The sequence below is a fragment of the Hippocampus guttulatus genome, chromosome 7, assembly GCF_054856545.1.
Source record: "Hippocampus guttulatus isolate MCC_2025c chromosome 7, RoL_Hgut_1.0, whole genome shotgun sequence".
In the NCBI taxonomy this organism is placed as follows: Eukaryota; Metazoa; Chordata; class Actinopteri; order Syngnathiformes; family Syngnathidae; genus Hippocampus; species Hippocampus guttulatus.
Window position 1 is genome coordinate 21,911,545 of NC_141267.1, and position 16,183 is coordinate 21,927,727.

The 16,183-nt window shown below is 43.9% G+C and overlaps 1 protein-coding gene across 1 annotated transcript; it reads right to left on the bottom strand.

The window, feature by feature from the left end:
- Positions 1-2,322: 2,322 nt before the first annotated feature.
- Positions 2,323-14,779, bottom strand: ndnf (neuron-derived neurotrophic factor). Its single transcript, XM_086116513.1, has 4 exons — positions 13,705-14,779; positions 8,281-8,487; positions 7,819-7,943; positions 2,323-5,679 (listed from the first exon to the last, which is right to left on the bottom strand). The coding sequence occupies exons 2-4, from the start codon at positions 8,484-8,486 to the stop codon at positions 4,301-4,303; spliced, it is 1,710 nt and encodes a 569-aa protein (XP_085972639.1). The 5' UTR covers position 8,487; positions 13,705-14,779; the 3' UTR covers positions 2,323-4,300.
- Between the last annotated feature and the right edge of the window lie 1,404 nt (positions 14,780-16,183).

The following is a 16,183-nucleotide window of genomic DNA, read 5'->3' on the forward strand; positions in this document are numbered from 1 at the left end:
ATCTTTTTTCCCCTCAGATGTTTTTACAAAACAAATTGTACAAAACATTTTTCCAGGGAAAGGTTTTTTTTCTCAAAAAAAGAAACTTTATGATCATATGATTAACTTACAACTGAAGAAAAACATTGTCATCAAAAATATCTTTTTTTTTCTAAAATGGAGTTTTAATCTTAAAGTTAAATTCAGATCTTTAAAAAAAAACAGTAGGGGTTAAGGTGAGGGTTAGGGTCCCCTGAAGTTCAGTTCACCAGACTGAGGTCTTGTAGAGTTCACTGATATTTTGGATGACATCAAATGTTCCTAAAATTCTGAATTGTTTGAATTTCTTTACCTCTGAAGTGTATATGATGCTATTTATATTTCATATTAGACAGACGGGCGTCACATTCTTTGGCACGGGCCAAGTGAATGGCTTTAAAATGACAGACTTCTTTCCCGGTTTATTATAAATCTCCTTTGGGATCCGGTCCAGACGTTGTGAACCGCCTCAGCCGGACGGCACCATAGGTTGAACAAACCGACAAATCAGATGACAGAAGCGCATTTGTTTCTTAATTAAAGACGGTGCCGACCAAGACTTGGACATTTTTGGGACCGCCGCCAGCCATCCGGGCTGCTCACTATTGTTCGGACCGCCGGCTGATGTCAACCCGTGCCAAAAATGACACAAATCACGTTTAGGACACGCTCGAGAGGGGCTTCTTTCAAACTGGAGCAAATATTTTCTCTGGAGGGGAAACCTCCCGTTTGGCCAACGCACAAATGCTTCCACACAACATTTCCCAAAATTGATGTGTGCATCCCCCCCCCCCCCACCCACACCCCCTCAAATGGCCCAAACCTGATACTGCTATGATGGGAGGGGGCCCGGCCACCCCCTCCCCTCCGCCTTGCCGCAACTCCCTATTCCAAGGCCGAATAAACCATTTCCTGAAGTGGTGAGGTCACGGGATGAAGCGTGTTTTCATTTGGCCGAGCCTGTCTGTCTCGTCTTTTGCGGGAATTACAGGGCTGATGAAGCGGGAGAAATTACAAGGCGGACCGCCCTTGTTGTTATTGCAGCTCCATTTTTTTCACGGCCTGGACACAAGCCAGGTCTAATGTTATGTAAACTGCTCACTCTATTAGCGCCATTGTACTTAAGACAAATTCATTTTTGTAGAATTCCAACTTTTTAAAAAAAAAAAGTTCTTGGAAAAACACAACTACCCTGTGCGGTCAATGACACTGGCGGCTCCCTGAAAGCTCCTCCGCATTATTGCGGGGCAACGGGAGGTTAATGGAATTCAGGGGGCAGGGGCTTCCCTGCTTTTCTTCCAAGTGGGGAGCGCTCATTTGACGCTAAGCACACATGACAGCGTTCACCTGAACTTCTCGCCATGATGTCACACATACTTGCGGGTGGCAAAAGCAAGATGGTCTGCCTTTACACTATCCGACAGGAGTGGCACACGGCGTTAAAGGTTGATCGCATTTTGCGGAGTTTCCAAAATTTAGGGAGAAAAAAAAAATCCCCAACACCGGTTTCACCTATCAACATAAAATCCGGTTTGGAGGACGCATGAAAAAGGAACCCAGGCTTGAAAGTGAACAGGAAGTTGGATAGTGTAGTTTGAAGCAGCCATTTTGGAGAGAATTTTGCGCTCATACTTTGACAAACTCCAACTAGGCAATACAACCAAACAAAACCCCAATTGGATGTCGAGACAAACGGGTGATGCCAAATTGCCAAGCTTGCTTTCCTATACCCTCTAACGTGGGCGACTAACTTGCTGGGGGGGGGGGGGGGCTTACTGATTGAGAAACGGTTGATTCGATCAAAAATGGCCGACCTCCTGTTCATATTTGTGCATGGCTATTTGAGAGCTTTTTGTGTTTTTGTGTTTTGTTGTAGTAGACATGACCACCCAATTTTGTGTTGATGAGTGAAACTGGTACAAGGGTTTTTTTTTTTCTTCTAACTTTCTCGGGGGTGGCGTTAGAGTGAGTAATGGCTGCTTCGCACCAAAATGGCTGACACTGTTAAACTGCCAGAATGGGTCCCTGAAACATTTTGGTGTGTCTTGTTGAAACGGAAATGTCCACGCAATTTCATGTTGACTGATGAAACTGGTCTTGGCTGATTTTTTTTATTTTTATTTTTTTAAATTGCTGGTGATGTTACGGAATTAGTAATTGCTGATTTATCCCCAAACGGCTGACTTTTGAAAGTTTCGTGCATGCCTTGTCATGATGTCCACCAAATTTCCATTTGATAGGTGAAATTAGTCTTGGAGTTAAGCGTTATGAAAATGAGGGCGAAAAGAACACGACACCCCGGGGTGACACAGGGATTACGTCTTCTATATTTAGTGTTTATGTACATGAATATTTGGCAGGACAACTCTGTACACGTGACACGCACTCACTCACACACACACACACACACACACACACGCACTCGCACATTGATACAGTGATAATAGCGCAACATTTGCCAAGCACGGGACACAGTTACAGAGCACGATTACACAAGGGAATGTCATGGGAACACGTCATCAAGAAAAAAAAAACACAGAGAAAAAATAGAAAATAATTTAAAAGTCTCGGTACAACTTGGTGGAGCGAAAAGTCTGTCTGTACAAGATAGCATCCTGGATCCGTGTATCATTCTTTCTATTTTCACTTGGCCAACGAAAAATCTGCCAAAAATGAAAAAAGTGACTGATTATGTTCTCATTTGTTTTTGTTTTTGTTTTGTTTTTTAATCTAGCACTAAATAACAAACGGGACACGTTCACAACAGGTGAAAATCGCCAGTATAGAGAGACGGTATAAAAGCTTTGTTATAGTTCGACCCGTCACACATGCTTTGAACACAGTTGAACTTATTAAAACGCACTTTTGAAACACATCGTACAAATTTGAACACAACAACAACAACAACAAAATTGCCAGCATAAAATGTACAGAAAATACTGTACATATTGTAACGTTGCCGAGTCTCCGACTGAGCGTCTCTGCGTGAGCTGTGGCCGACAGCAGCAGCGTTTATGTGTTTTACTGTTCTGCCGCCATTTCTTAGATGGCTGAAAAAAAGTGCATCGCCGACTGTGGCTGTCCTTTCCCACATGCAAGGGCATTACAATAAGTCATTAGACAACAAAAATGATTGCTTAAAAAGAAAAAAAATCTGCGCGATAGTGAGGCAACGCTGTACAATAACATTTCACACACATTTGGCTTTGATATAATACGGCGGGTGGATCGTTTGATGCATCGTGATGGTGTTCCGGTCTGATTGTGGCATGCAGCGGTGGCAAAAGTAGTCACACTGTGGAAGTCAAAGTACAGATAGTTGTGTCAAAAAAAAAAAAAATTTGAATTGAAACTTGGTATACTTGTTGGTAGTGATGACACAACACTAAATCTCAAAACTTAGGTCAATCGAAGCAGAGGTTTGGGAGCTATGGCCTGCCAATTTTTAATTAGTTTGGCAAAAAGGGGGCGTGGCCACCTTCCTTTTGTCATACCTCCGGAACTATGGGGTCAATTTTCACAAAACAGATATTGTTGGGAAGGGAATTCCACAAGGACCCCGACTCTGAAATCATTGAGAAGATTGGCGCATATTTTAGTTAGTTGACCTTTTGACCCATCATTTGACCTTGAAATTGAGCTTGTGAACCACGTGACCTTGACAATTTTCTTTTCCATTGGGACAGTTCTGCATGAAATGTCTCTCTCAGACTCCCATTACTGCTGAACAAAAAAAAAAAACACATCTGAAACTTTTATTTATTTTAGCGAACATGTGATTGACCTAAAATTTGAGATTTTGTGTTGTGCCGTAACGATCAACAAGTACAACAAGTTTCATTTAAATCAAAATCTGACTTTTTGGGGTGATTTGGCACGGAACCAAGTAAAAAAAAAAAACCAGGACACATTTTAACCCATGCAAGCACTGGGAGAACTCCACGTAGAAATGCCCAGATTTGAAGCCCCGCCCTCAGAACTTGACTTTTGTGTGTACGTGAGTGTGTGTTCCATGAAAAAAAAAAAAAAAACCCCAACAACAATCAGTCACTTTTTTTGTTTTTTTTTGATTTCCGATAGTCAAGAGTCATGCAGCGACGATGAAAGCCAAGCCTGCTCACGAGGTCGAATGTAAACATAAATATACAGGCGGATGTCTCCAGCGACAGTTCTGTCTTGCGCCACAGGTGAGTAGTCAGTCTGTGTATCTTTCAAAAGAGTTAAATAAACTTATTCCATAGATATATTTATAATAGATTTCTTCCTCTGTGCGTAGTCACTTTTAGCAGTACTTCCTCGTTTTCACCAGTTTGCTCTGGTACTTGACCGAGTGGCCGCTGTGCGCCACCACGTAGACGTCCAGCAGGTAAGTCTTTCCGGGCTCCAGCCCCGCCACCGTCTCGGTGGTGACCGCCTTCTGCAGGTTGGGGCTGTAGAAGTACTTGCACAGGACCTTCTCCGACTTGCGCCGCGTCTCGGGCCCGGCGCAGCGGTTCTGCTCGCGCCGCCTCTGCTCCTCGCCGTAGTCGTCGGCCACTTCCTTGCGGTAGACGCAGTATTTGTTCCGTTCTTGCGTTCCCAGCCAGGCCACGGTGACGGAGGAGCAGGTGCGCAGCTTGTCGAAGGCTTTGATGCGGGTGTCCTCGGGCAGGGACGGGAAAGGCTGCTTGCTGCCCGCTCGGGTGGTGGCCAGCACCTTCAGGGTGGAGGCGCCCTTGCGGCTTCCGCGCAGGCGGATCAGGTACTTGGCCTTGGGCTTGCCGCGCAGTTGGAACTGTCGCACGCCCTCCGCGTTTTGCGAGAGCAGCAGCTTGCCGTCGCGCCTCACCTGCACCTGTACGGCGTCCAAGCAGGTGTGCACGAAAAAGGTCACCCGCTGGTGCGACGACACGGGAGCAAAACGGAGGAACTTGCTGCCTTTTCTCTTGATGAAAACGTCCGACACTTTGCCGTCCTTGAGCTCCACCGTCTTCTGCCGGGCTTCTTCCTTGGTGCGGGCGAAGGTGCCCACGTAGGCCGTGCTGGCGTTGGTGGCCGAGTTGACGGCGAACACGTCAAAGTAGTACTGCGTATCGGGCTTCAGCTCGGAGACGGTGAAGATGTTCTTGTTTCCGATGCACAACTTGTGAATGTCCGACATTTTGGGCTTGGCCGGGTACGCCCGCGAGATCTTGTTGCTCATCGGGCCTTTGCCCGGCGGGACGAAGCCGAAGTGGGCGAAGTCGAACGGACTGAAGTCCCTGCCCGGCTTGGGAGCCGGCATGAAGGCGTCGTCGGCGCCGATCTTGGCTTCGGCGGCGCACATGCTCTTGAAGTTGTGCTCCTTGTTGATGACCACGCAGTACTGCACCGGCTGGCCCATCAGGAAGCCCGTGGGCGTGGGCTTCCAGGCCAGGGTGACGGTGGTTCGACCCAGCGAGGTGACGTCCACGCGAGGGTCGTACGGCAGCTCCGGGTAGGGCTGGTCGGACTCTGGTGTGGTGGAGGCGTACACTTTGAAGTTGCTGTCCTTTTCGGTGGACAGCAGCTGCAGCTGGTAGAGGCCGGACGGCGCACTGGCGGCCACGTAGGACTCCACGTCGTTGCCCTTGTAGGAGAACAGCTCCGTGCCTTCGTCCACCGTCACCTGCTGCTTCTGCTGGTCCAACGGCTCGGGCTCCCCTGAGAACAACACCGCCGCAAGAGTATTTAATCACGCGGTCGCTATCATTGGCAAAGTATCGTCACACGATTGGTTTTTTTGGGGCAAAGTTGAGTGACGCTATCGGTATTGTTGGCAAATTTATCATCATACTGTATACATACCATCAACTATTGTTGTCTTTGCCAAATCATTGTTGGTAAAACCTCGCAATGCAATCGGTAGTGTTGGCAAAAAGTTATGGTAATATCGCTGTCATTGCAAAAGTATCGTTTATCAGCGCTATTGTTGGCAACATTTTTCACCGCTATCAGCGTTGTTGGCAAGAATCATCTGCAAAGTATTTTGAACTGATTGCTGTCAACGAAGAGTACCTTGAGACTTTCGCTAACTTCGACAAAGAACTGTGACGTGATCAGTCTAATTGGGAAAGTAACATGATTTTATTGATATCGTTTGCAAAGTAATGAGCCATTACAGAAACATGATCAAACGATTGTGCTACGATCGGTATCAGTGGATCAGCCTTGTGATAAGTACTGTCATACTATCAGTGACTTTGGACAAACTATAATAATGCTATCGATTTCGGTGACAAAGGTATTTGCAAAAATACTGGTATCCTTGGCAAAGTATCCCGATACCAGCAGGTTTTCTTGGCAAAGTATCATGCCACTAAGAATTGTAATACGATCGGTATCATTGATAAAGTAGTTTGATACTATCGCTGTCTCTTGTGTGAGGATTTTTTTCCCCCTTCCCGATGACGAGAAAGCCTCATGCGTTCCAATTATCCAAAAACACGCCTGCCGTGTTTTTATTGCAAACATCCCAAAAAGATCACAGCCCGTGTCGTTCGTTGACTTGGCTTTGGCTACAAAGGAGCGCCTTGTGGCTTCGGAAACAGTTCAAGCTCTTGCTAGAGAAACCATAATATTATGTTTGTCAACCAGAGAGTGTTCTCGGCGGTGTACTAAAAATTAACGCTCCAGTGATCTGCTCCCAGCGCAGCCATGAGAACAAACTCCCCAGTCCAATTTTGAAACGCTTGATCCACTTGAGGAAGCAACGCCGTTCCTTTTGATGCCAGGAACAAATCAGCGACAGTGAACGCCAGCAATAAATCATCCGGCTGAGGTTAGATGTGACATTCGTCCAGGTGTTCACGTACCGTACATTGCCGTTCAGATCCTCATATGGAAAAGTATCACGATACGATATGCATCGTTCGCAATAAAACGTCATGCTATCGGTATCACTGGCTAAGTATCATAACATACCATCCGTCTGGTTTCCAAAGTATGGTCATAGTATCTATAATGTTGTTAGTCGTGAAAATATTGATATCATGGCCAAAGTTTCCATCCATCCATTTATTCATTTTCTGTACTGCCCATCGTCACAAGAGGCAGATGTGCTAACCACACGTACACTGTGCGGCCCCGACATCGTTTTGTGATGTGGCAAAGTACTGTGAAACTATTTGTATCATTGGCACGGTATTGTAAGGCTATCTGTAACTTTGGCAATCGTAAAAAGTATCACGCTACTATTTGAATCGCTGGCGATGCATTGTGATACTATGGTTATCAATGGTAAAGTATCGTGATACCGTTTCTATCGTATGTGAAGTATTGGTCTACTATCTACTGTCTAAAGATGGCAAAGTACATTTTACAATTTTGTGATGAGGAGGAAAAGTAGCATAATGCTGTCTGTATCGCTAGCAATAATTAATGATACTGTTGAAATCAGTGGCAAAGGTTTGTGACATCAAAAGGCATTGCGATATCGTCGGTATCGCCGGCAACGTATGGCGATATATTGATATCTTTGGCAAAGTTTTTGTGATCGCACAGTATTGAACTGAACAGAACGGGAAGATTTTTCAGGACACTCGATGAGTTTCACAAAGGGAAACACAAGAGGAGGGAAGACGAGACACAGACAAGCACAGTGGGACCCAACTTAAAACGATCAGGGCGGCCTAAGTAAAGGGACGTAATGTCTTTGATTCACACGCACCGAGTCTCAAATTAAAGGCACGCCGACCCACAAGCGGTCAGACGGAGCGACTTAATGAAAACCTAGCCGACGAGCGCACTTTTCCACATCAGACCGGTCATTAAGCCCCGCTCGTGGTCCTCCCACGCCATTACCTGACGCCTCGCCGCTGGCCTCCTCGGGCAGCTCCTGCAGCGTCAGCGTCCACTCCAGTGGCGCGTCGCACGGTGTCACCGTCACCGACAGCGGCGTGTTGTCTTCCTCCACCACAAAGTAGTACCTGGGGCAACCATCACAAGTCCCCGCATCAGATTTTGCTCAAACCTGGATAGCCGAGCGCTGAGGCCATCTGTTGCTAACCGAAACCACAGCGCCAGGGCCGGCATGTCAGCGTATCTCTCAGATGAATTATTTATCTCGTTGTAAACCCACTCGGACATATGGTCACTTCCCAATGTTGGAACCATCCTTGTTTATGTTTCGAGGCACTCCATCACTTACTTGTTCAGCCAAATCTGTGTCATTTCTTCCACTTTCCCGAAATGTCCTTTTCATTGTTACTTTTTAATGACATTGTTTAAAACAATTTTACCACGGGTTGTTTTTGTGTTTTTTACCTTTTGGGCGTGTCCCTGAAAAGATAGCCACTGATCTCAGCCCCGTCGGGAATGACAGACGAGTCGTGGAAGATGGATTTGTCTCGGATCTGCATCTGGAAAAGTCCCTCATCTCGCGTGGGCAGCTTCTGCGCCGTAGCCCCCAGAACTCCCAGTAGAACCAGCGGCAGCAGCAGCTCGCTTCTCCAGCCTTGACACGGCCTCATCCTGGGACACAAACAAGATATTTGTCCATTTTCATCATGTTTATTCACTCATTTCATGTTAGCATCATCGATTTTAGTTTTACTCTTGGCAATGCAATGACAATAACAGCAAGCTATACTTAAAAATTAAATCTGTCTTTAATGTTCATTTTTTGACACATCTGGGAAAATGAAAAAAATGAACCAATGAAAAACGCAAACATTTTTGTTATTTTGAAAATGTTTAATTTTGTGCATACAAATTTTGAAAAAATTATTTTACTCCAACATGTCTATAGAGCAAAAAAAATTGATGAAACTAATTTTGTATGAGCTCTTAATTTTTGGAGCAAGATATATATTTTTTGCCATGCGGATACAAGACCTTACTTAACTCTAAACGCGAGTGACAGATTAGTAATTGCGTGACAGATAAAAAGTGAAAGGATGACAAGCGACCAAGCGGACGGAGGGATTAAATTTAAAAACACGGATGCGTGAAGAGGGGAACCACAGCAGGTTCATAAACCGCTTAATAATACATTTTTTAAAATGCCCCAAATCCGTGTCGTTTAACATTAATTGACATTTTTGTGGGTGCACAGATGGATGTGCTGCTGAGAGGATCTCACATGTCCTATTGATTTTGGAGCCATTGATTGCTGCTGATGGGAACGCCAAATCCCTGGCGATTTAATCAGCGTAATGGCGGCAGATTAGCCAGATACTTCAACGCCATTCACGCCGTGTCCTTTAAATGACCCGTGCAATCAACCAAAACGCCAACCAACATAAACACAGTCCGAGCGGCCTCTCCCTTGCTGACCGCACATGTAGAACTTCTTGAACAAAACATCACTTTTTCTGCCACACTTCAATGTGGAGAGCAAACCGACTCTTTAGCTAACTCAAAGGGAAACCTCCTCATCCGAAGCATGCCACAGCACGTGTCCAATACCTATTTACAGACTCTAGCAATGGAAAGAAATGTTGACCCCAAGTGTATCGCATCATATGGCCAAGATCTGTCTATATGCTCCATCTAGCTAGCTTCCTAGCTAGCTACCTAGCCAGCTAGCATGCCGGCTAGCCATCAATCTTATAATGTCAAATGAATGTCAAGCTAAAAAATATCCATAAATCAAAATGTCAAGAAATTTAGGTGGATGTTGTCATTTGCAACAAAAGTATTTTTTATATTACTTTTGAAATACGGAACAATATAGATCTTTTTAGGCTTAAACCAGTGTTTCTCAATTATTTTCTGTTACACCCTTGTAGGAAGAAGAGAACATTTTGCCACGACCCAACTCTATGCCTTGACTACGAATAGTGTTGTAGTTTTCCCAATTTTTTTGGGGGGGGCAAAATATTTTTGATTTAAAAACCCCAAACTTTTTGGGGTATATTTTGGGAATTTGTTTTTTGTATATTTTTTTTCCGGTGGCAGGTGAAAATATTCTTTGATTTATCACATTGCAATGCCTTTGTGTCATGCTTGCCAAAATGTAGTCATATTTTTTTCCTCCTTTTATGTCTTTTTTATCTTATGTGAGGATTTTTTTTCCCTTTTGGGGGCAGGGGGGTAAGTTTTTGTCACATTTCTATTCATTTTACCATGTTAACTAAGTGGCTCTGACCCCCCTCTGTCACTTCAACTCTCCCTCCAGCTCCTCATCAGGATGGAAACTCATCCTGCTCGCAGCCACATGGAATTCATTAGCAGAATAAAAATACAGTTTGATTTCCAGTCAAATAAAGACGTTTTGCATTGCGCTGAGCCGGATCGCAAGCCTGACGTGTTTTCCTTTCCTGCAGGCAGATTTGGGTGCCAGTGTGCCATTGGTAGGAAGACGAGATCCTTCCAAAGCAGGTCTGCTCCTCTTGGATGCTACTCAAGCCGTTTTGAAAATGAAGAGTAAAGAAGGCTTCGAGATCCAGGACAGCATACAACTTGGCGGTTGCGTTTCCTCACGTCATGGCTGTCCGCCTGCCATCCCAAACAATCATCCACAGCCCCCCGAGTTTTCCGGAGAGTCATGAGCGGGATAGCGGCAGCCCACTTTTCTTCCCTTGCTCTGCACTTAGTGCCACATCCTGGAATGTCGCTCCATACCAGTAGGGTCAGCTGCCGACAAAAAGGCTGGGATGGTGGGAAGGTAAGTGGACCGTCACATAGACTGGGGGGAAAAAAATGGTGTGTTGATTTGACTCAATTTTATTTCATTAAGTGGTCGCACAAAATAAAATCATTTGGATCCTGATACATTTTTTACTTTAAAAAAATGTAGCTGAATCCAGATGAATTTATTTGTTTGTTTATAAAATTAAGTAAATTCAACAAAATCTTTTTCCACTATACTTTTTTTTGTTTTGCATGTATATTTTGCAGCATCTTGCCTCTTTTTTTTTTTTTTACATTTTGTAATTATTATGTGTTTGACAATTTCTTGTGATTTTTTTTTCAAAACCATTTTTGCCAGTTTTTTTCACATTTTTGTCTTGTTTTTTTGTAACCTATTCTGGATATATTTTCCCATTCAGCTTTTTTAAATCTTTTTTTTTTCTGAAAAATTAATGCAGGGAAGGGAGGAAAGGCGGGAGGGAGGTTTCGTTCGAGTGATGTGGTAGCTTTGTGGCCCGGGCTCAGGGAAGATGGCCCATGGGAAACGGCTAAGTCGAGGGGAGCCTCGTGGGAAAAGGCAGACACGATCCCTGACTCTGCTCAGTGACTGGCTTCGCCCAATGAATGAGTCTTGGGAGTTAGAAGGATTATTCATCCATCCATCCATCTTTCCTTTATGCCCTGATCCAAAGCATACCGCATCATACTGTAGGTCCAAAATCTATCTACCTGTCTATCTAAGCAACAGGTCATTTTCCAAAGCATACCACATCTGATGTAATGTGATCTCATGTCCAACATCTGTTTATTTATCTGTCTAGCCATCTCATGATCCAAAGTATACCACATCATATTCCATTTACAACTATGTATTCAAATGTACTGCGCATAAATACAAAAAAAAAGTCATTTATATTAGTGTTTGAAAACCAATTGTCCAAAACACACAATGAATGTGACTGCATTGTACTTAAAAGTTAAATACGACGGCACTGTTCTCAACAAATGTGCTGTCCTGGATTAAAACACTTACATGATGCATAGTTGTGACATTTAATCCCGTGATTCTTCACATTCTCCACTTTGAGAATGACTGATTGAGGCAACAGCGCTCAGCCTCCAGCGCAGCCCCGATCGACAATAACAGGAGCAACACTGTCGGAATTTCTTTCAGTGGCAAGTTTTCAGATGCAAATGTGGCTTTAGTTACGCTATGCCATGCGGACCTTTCCATTTCAACACGTTTTCTTTTTGTTGTTGGTCATCATTCATTGTGGCCTCACCCCCACTACCAAACTCACTTATTCACACTTTAACCCCCCCCCCCCCCCCCCCCTCAACCCATCCCCAGCCAACACCTCACCCTCACGACCTCCTATGAAAGCATACGGCAATCGGTTAGTCATTGTACGCTCCCTAATGAGTTTGTAGGGATTTTATATAGTGGTCCTAGATAGTTCCCTAAATTGTGCACAACAAATCCCTTTGTGGTGATCAGGGTGTAGGAAAATCCCCACTCCCTACTTAATAACCACTGCAGTGCCGCTTTGGATTTATAATCAGCACAGTTTTTGAGTAGAAGATAAAGCTTAGGGGGTGAAGAGAAAAGTGTGTGTCACGCTGGCCTTTTATACAGTGAAAGGCAAACGCCATGTAAAAAAAATCCACTGCTGAAGCCATGCGGTAAATCAGCATCACTCACAGAGTGTTTCTTGGTTGTCTATCGTTTAAAAAATATATTTTACCATCAAAAGTGCTTTGTCAGTATTGTTTGAGTTGTTTCCAAATTTCAGGTGTCATAAAATCAGAAAATATTAGCTTGAAAGTCACATTGTCTCTCCACAAAATAAAAAAAAATTATCTTGGCGCTTTTTGAGCAAACGAATCCGAGACTTCCTGCAGATTACTAAGATCAGTCAATAATGGCTGGCTGTCAAGGAGTTATGAGCAAAACGTATATTTCTTATAAATATAAATATATAAAAATAAATAGCCATCCATCCATTCTTCTCCTCCTGACAGGTTACGGGTGTGCTAGAGTGATTCCTAACTTTGCACGAGAAACAGAGTACATCCAGAACTGCCAATACAAGTATCCACACTCACAGTCACACCGAAAGGACAATTTACAATCCCCAATTAACCGACTGTGCATGTTTTTGGAACGTGGGAGGAAACCGGAGTACCCGGAGAGCATGCAAACTCCACAGAGGAAATCAGAACCCCGGATTTGAACCAGCAACCTCAAAACTGTGAGACGGATGGACTAACCTGGATAAACTAAAATCACAGTGATTTGATGAGTCAACAACCCGTGGTGCGTTTGGGGTCTGCAATTCAAACGTTGTATTTCATGAACATTTGAGCATTGCAATCACGGTCCAAAATTCAACTTTGCAATGCAGGTTTTAAATGGAGCAGTTTCATCAATCAGAACACGAATGTTGCATTTAGGGTTCAAAGGTCAACAAAGACACCGTATTTCTTGAATTAAAACACCAGTGGTGAGTTCAGGGTCAACAAGTCAACTTTTATATGCAAATTGGAATCAAAGTCATGATTGCCTAAATTAAAACACCGATGGCGATGTGCGTTCATGCTCATCAATTCCACTCTATCATTTCTTGAATGAAAACAATTCGTGTTGATTTCACCGTCCTCAATTAAAGTGCTTTGCGAGCACATTAAACAATTTAAATTTATTATTCATGAGGTAAAACACTGTTGCTGCGTTCAATGTCATTGTTTCTTGAATGCAAAGCGCTTCGTGCTGCGTTCAGACGCCGCAATTCAAACTGCGAGCGGATCAAACCAACAATTGTGATTCAAAGCGCTCGTGTTGCGTTCATCCTCCGCGCTGCCAAAGTGACGGATCCAAAACTTTACGTGCAGGCTCCACTCGTCAAAGTTTGCGTGTGAGTTGCGTCTTGACTTTTTTTTAACTCTTTCTTTTTTTTTTAATGATCCCCAAGATGCAAACCACACCAAATGATAAAAACCAAAAGAAGCCACTTCCTCTCCTCTCTTTTGAACGGTCACAAGGAGAAGTCTAAAAATGTCCCACGAGATGAAGTCGCTTGAACGCAGCACAGATGCAAAGAGGACGAAAGTTACCTTTTGAAAGACCCAGCCGATGGATGTTGTGCTCCACGGAAGAAAAAGTTCCTGTTCCACGGCAGTAGTCCCCCTTTTCTCTCTCTCTCTCTCTCTCTCTCTCTCGTTTTCAGTGCGGTTCTCTCCTGCTCTCTCGTATCGTGTGTGCCTTCGTGGGAGCGAAGCGAAAATGAGGGAGAGGAGCGAGTGAGTGAGTGAGAGGGTATCCCGCAAGCAGGCGTCCCTCCCCCGCCGCTCCGGAGACCTCCAGTGGATTGGATGCGCCGGCCCACTCGTGGAAAGAGAGAAAGTGGTGGCACGAGTATCCTAAAGGTGGGAGGGAGCCAAGTAAGAAAACTTCAATACTGGATTGAGGTACTTTGTTCTGTCTGTGATGAAAAGAAGATGAGCCTCCCTGAATGAAATGGGAAAATTCGCGAATTGGGGGGTGGACACAATTTCTTGTGGGGGGGGGGGGGGTGCGGTGGTCGTGTGGCAGCATATTAGTGCCAGGCAACTATGTTGAAATAAGAGGAGGAACTTCCTTTCATCAGGCCATAGCCTTGTCCGATTGGGGGAAAAGTGCATTGCCGCCATCTTGTGGCATCTGTAGGCATCTACATATCTTTTCGGGGGTGCGTTAGTTACTCTGGAATTGTCATTATTCGGGACAGGGCTTCACTGTATCTGTGCTTTACGTGAGTATTTATTTTTCAGATGACTTTTAAAAGAGATATCTGTACTTACTACTTCTTACTTTACCCAAATCGGCTGGATTGGCGTTAAAAGGTTTGGGGGGGCAGGGGGCAGCAGCCACGTGGAGAAACGCAAATTTGTAATTTCATGAGAATGCATTTGTCATTTTCCAGAACAAATTTTTAACTTCCAGAGAAACGTTTAATTTCACACAAAAAGTTTAATTGATTGTAATAAAGTTGTATTTTTAGAATAACAAACTTGGAATTTGTTTATTGTAATATGTATCAATTTTTCGGAATTGTTGTTTCACGAGAATTAATATCACTGACCAACATTCTATTTTATGACAATATCCGTGTCATTCTCAAAAATGCAGAGTCAAAAGGCAGACAATCAAATTGGGGTTTGAGACTTTTTAAGTTTAAATTATTCCCTCCAAAAATCAATTCAGAATAAAGTTATGCAAAGTAAAGTTTGTAATATTACCATAAATATTTGCACAAGAATACAGTTTCGATTTGACAATATTGTGTCATTTTTTTTGTTGATTGATTCTATTGGCGCAAGCAATTGTCGTCCCGGGCAACCGGCAGAAAAATTTGAGCAAACGTGTTTTTGTGTCTGCACCACTTCCCACTGTGTCCAGCTTGTTGATCATTCCCTGGGAAGACAAAAAGCAACAAGGCTAAGTCAATATTTGGCCTCAGATAAGAGTGAATGGATGCTTTGAATGGTGGAAGGGGGGGGGGGGGAACGTGGAATTATGGGATGCCGCCGTTTCCTGCTCCGTGTACACACACCACTGTATGCAAACGCATTCCTCGCATTACATTTTAACACTTTGGATCATTGGAAATATGTCAAGAAGCTCCCCATGTTGTCAGAGAGAAGTTGATGAAGTAGCCTCGATAGAGAAGCAAAGTTGGTGCAATAGCGTCATCTAGTGTATTTAGGAGGACTGACAGTGTGGTCTTTTTTTTGCTGTTTCTACTCGCATGCAGTGACAAAAACTGAATTATTTGTGTTGTCTGAGTATGTGGTGGATGTTTTGCGGTCGCAATTGAAGAAAATCTGAAGGACCAGTTTGTCTACAAAGGGTAGACAAAGACTCTCAAGTGGTTGCCATCGTCGAACCAAATTGATCAACTTTCGGTGTGTTTCCAGGCATGGCTTCTTGAGACTTTTTTGTGGGTCTACTCATGATCGACATCGACCAAATTGTATGTTGCAAAGTGAAACTGTCTTTGGGGGCTGAAAATTCCCCCAAATTTTGAGTATGACAAAGCCGGGAAAAGGATAACTTTCCAAAAGGGCCTTGTCCCTAAAATGGCCCCCGGTCGAACAAAGACTGCTTTGCCGTTTGTATTTGTGTGCCGTGGTGTCACCGGCGTGCGCTGACAGACGCTCTGTTTGCTGAGGGCCAGGTGGTCACACCGCACCGCACGGAAAGGAAATGCGGAAGTCACAATGTCCTCATCCGAACTTTGCCATCAGCCTCACTCATTCTTTCGCTAAAAAAAGTGCTCGCACACTCCATCAACATAACGTCTGCTACGCTTTTTGGGGGTCTCATTTTTTTGGGGCATAAATGTGATCATATCATTATCAAATTTTTTCTCAGTTATTTTTTCATCCATTTGTCTTTTTTTTGTTGTTGGGCTTTTTTTTGGGGGAGGTGGCAGCAGCATGATGCCCTTTTCCATGCCACCTTTAAGCCTTTAAAACGTTTTAGTTTGTTTAGTATGTATGGGGGAATTACATTTTTAACACTGTTTATAGGTTTTAGCTATTTTTGTCATGT

Coding starts and splice junctions, on each gene's coding strand:
- ndnf (XM_086116513.1), bottom strand. CDS start 8,486: ATGAGGCCGTGTCAAGGCTGGAGAAGCGAGCTGCTGCTGCCGCTGGTT. Junction 7,944..8,280: donor TTCAGGGACACGCCCAAAAG/GTAAAAAACACA, acceptor TGGTTGCCCCAG/GTACTACTTTGTGGTGGAGG. Junction 5,680..7,818: donor GGCCAGCGGCGAGGCGTCAG/GTAATGGCGTGG, acceptor TGTTGTTCTCAG/GGGAGCCCGAGCCGTTGGAC.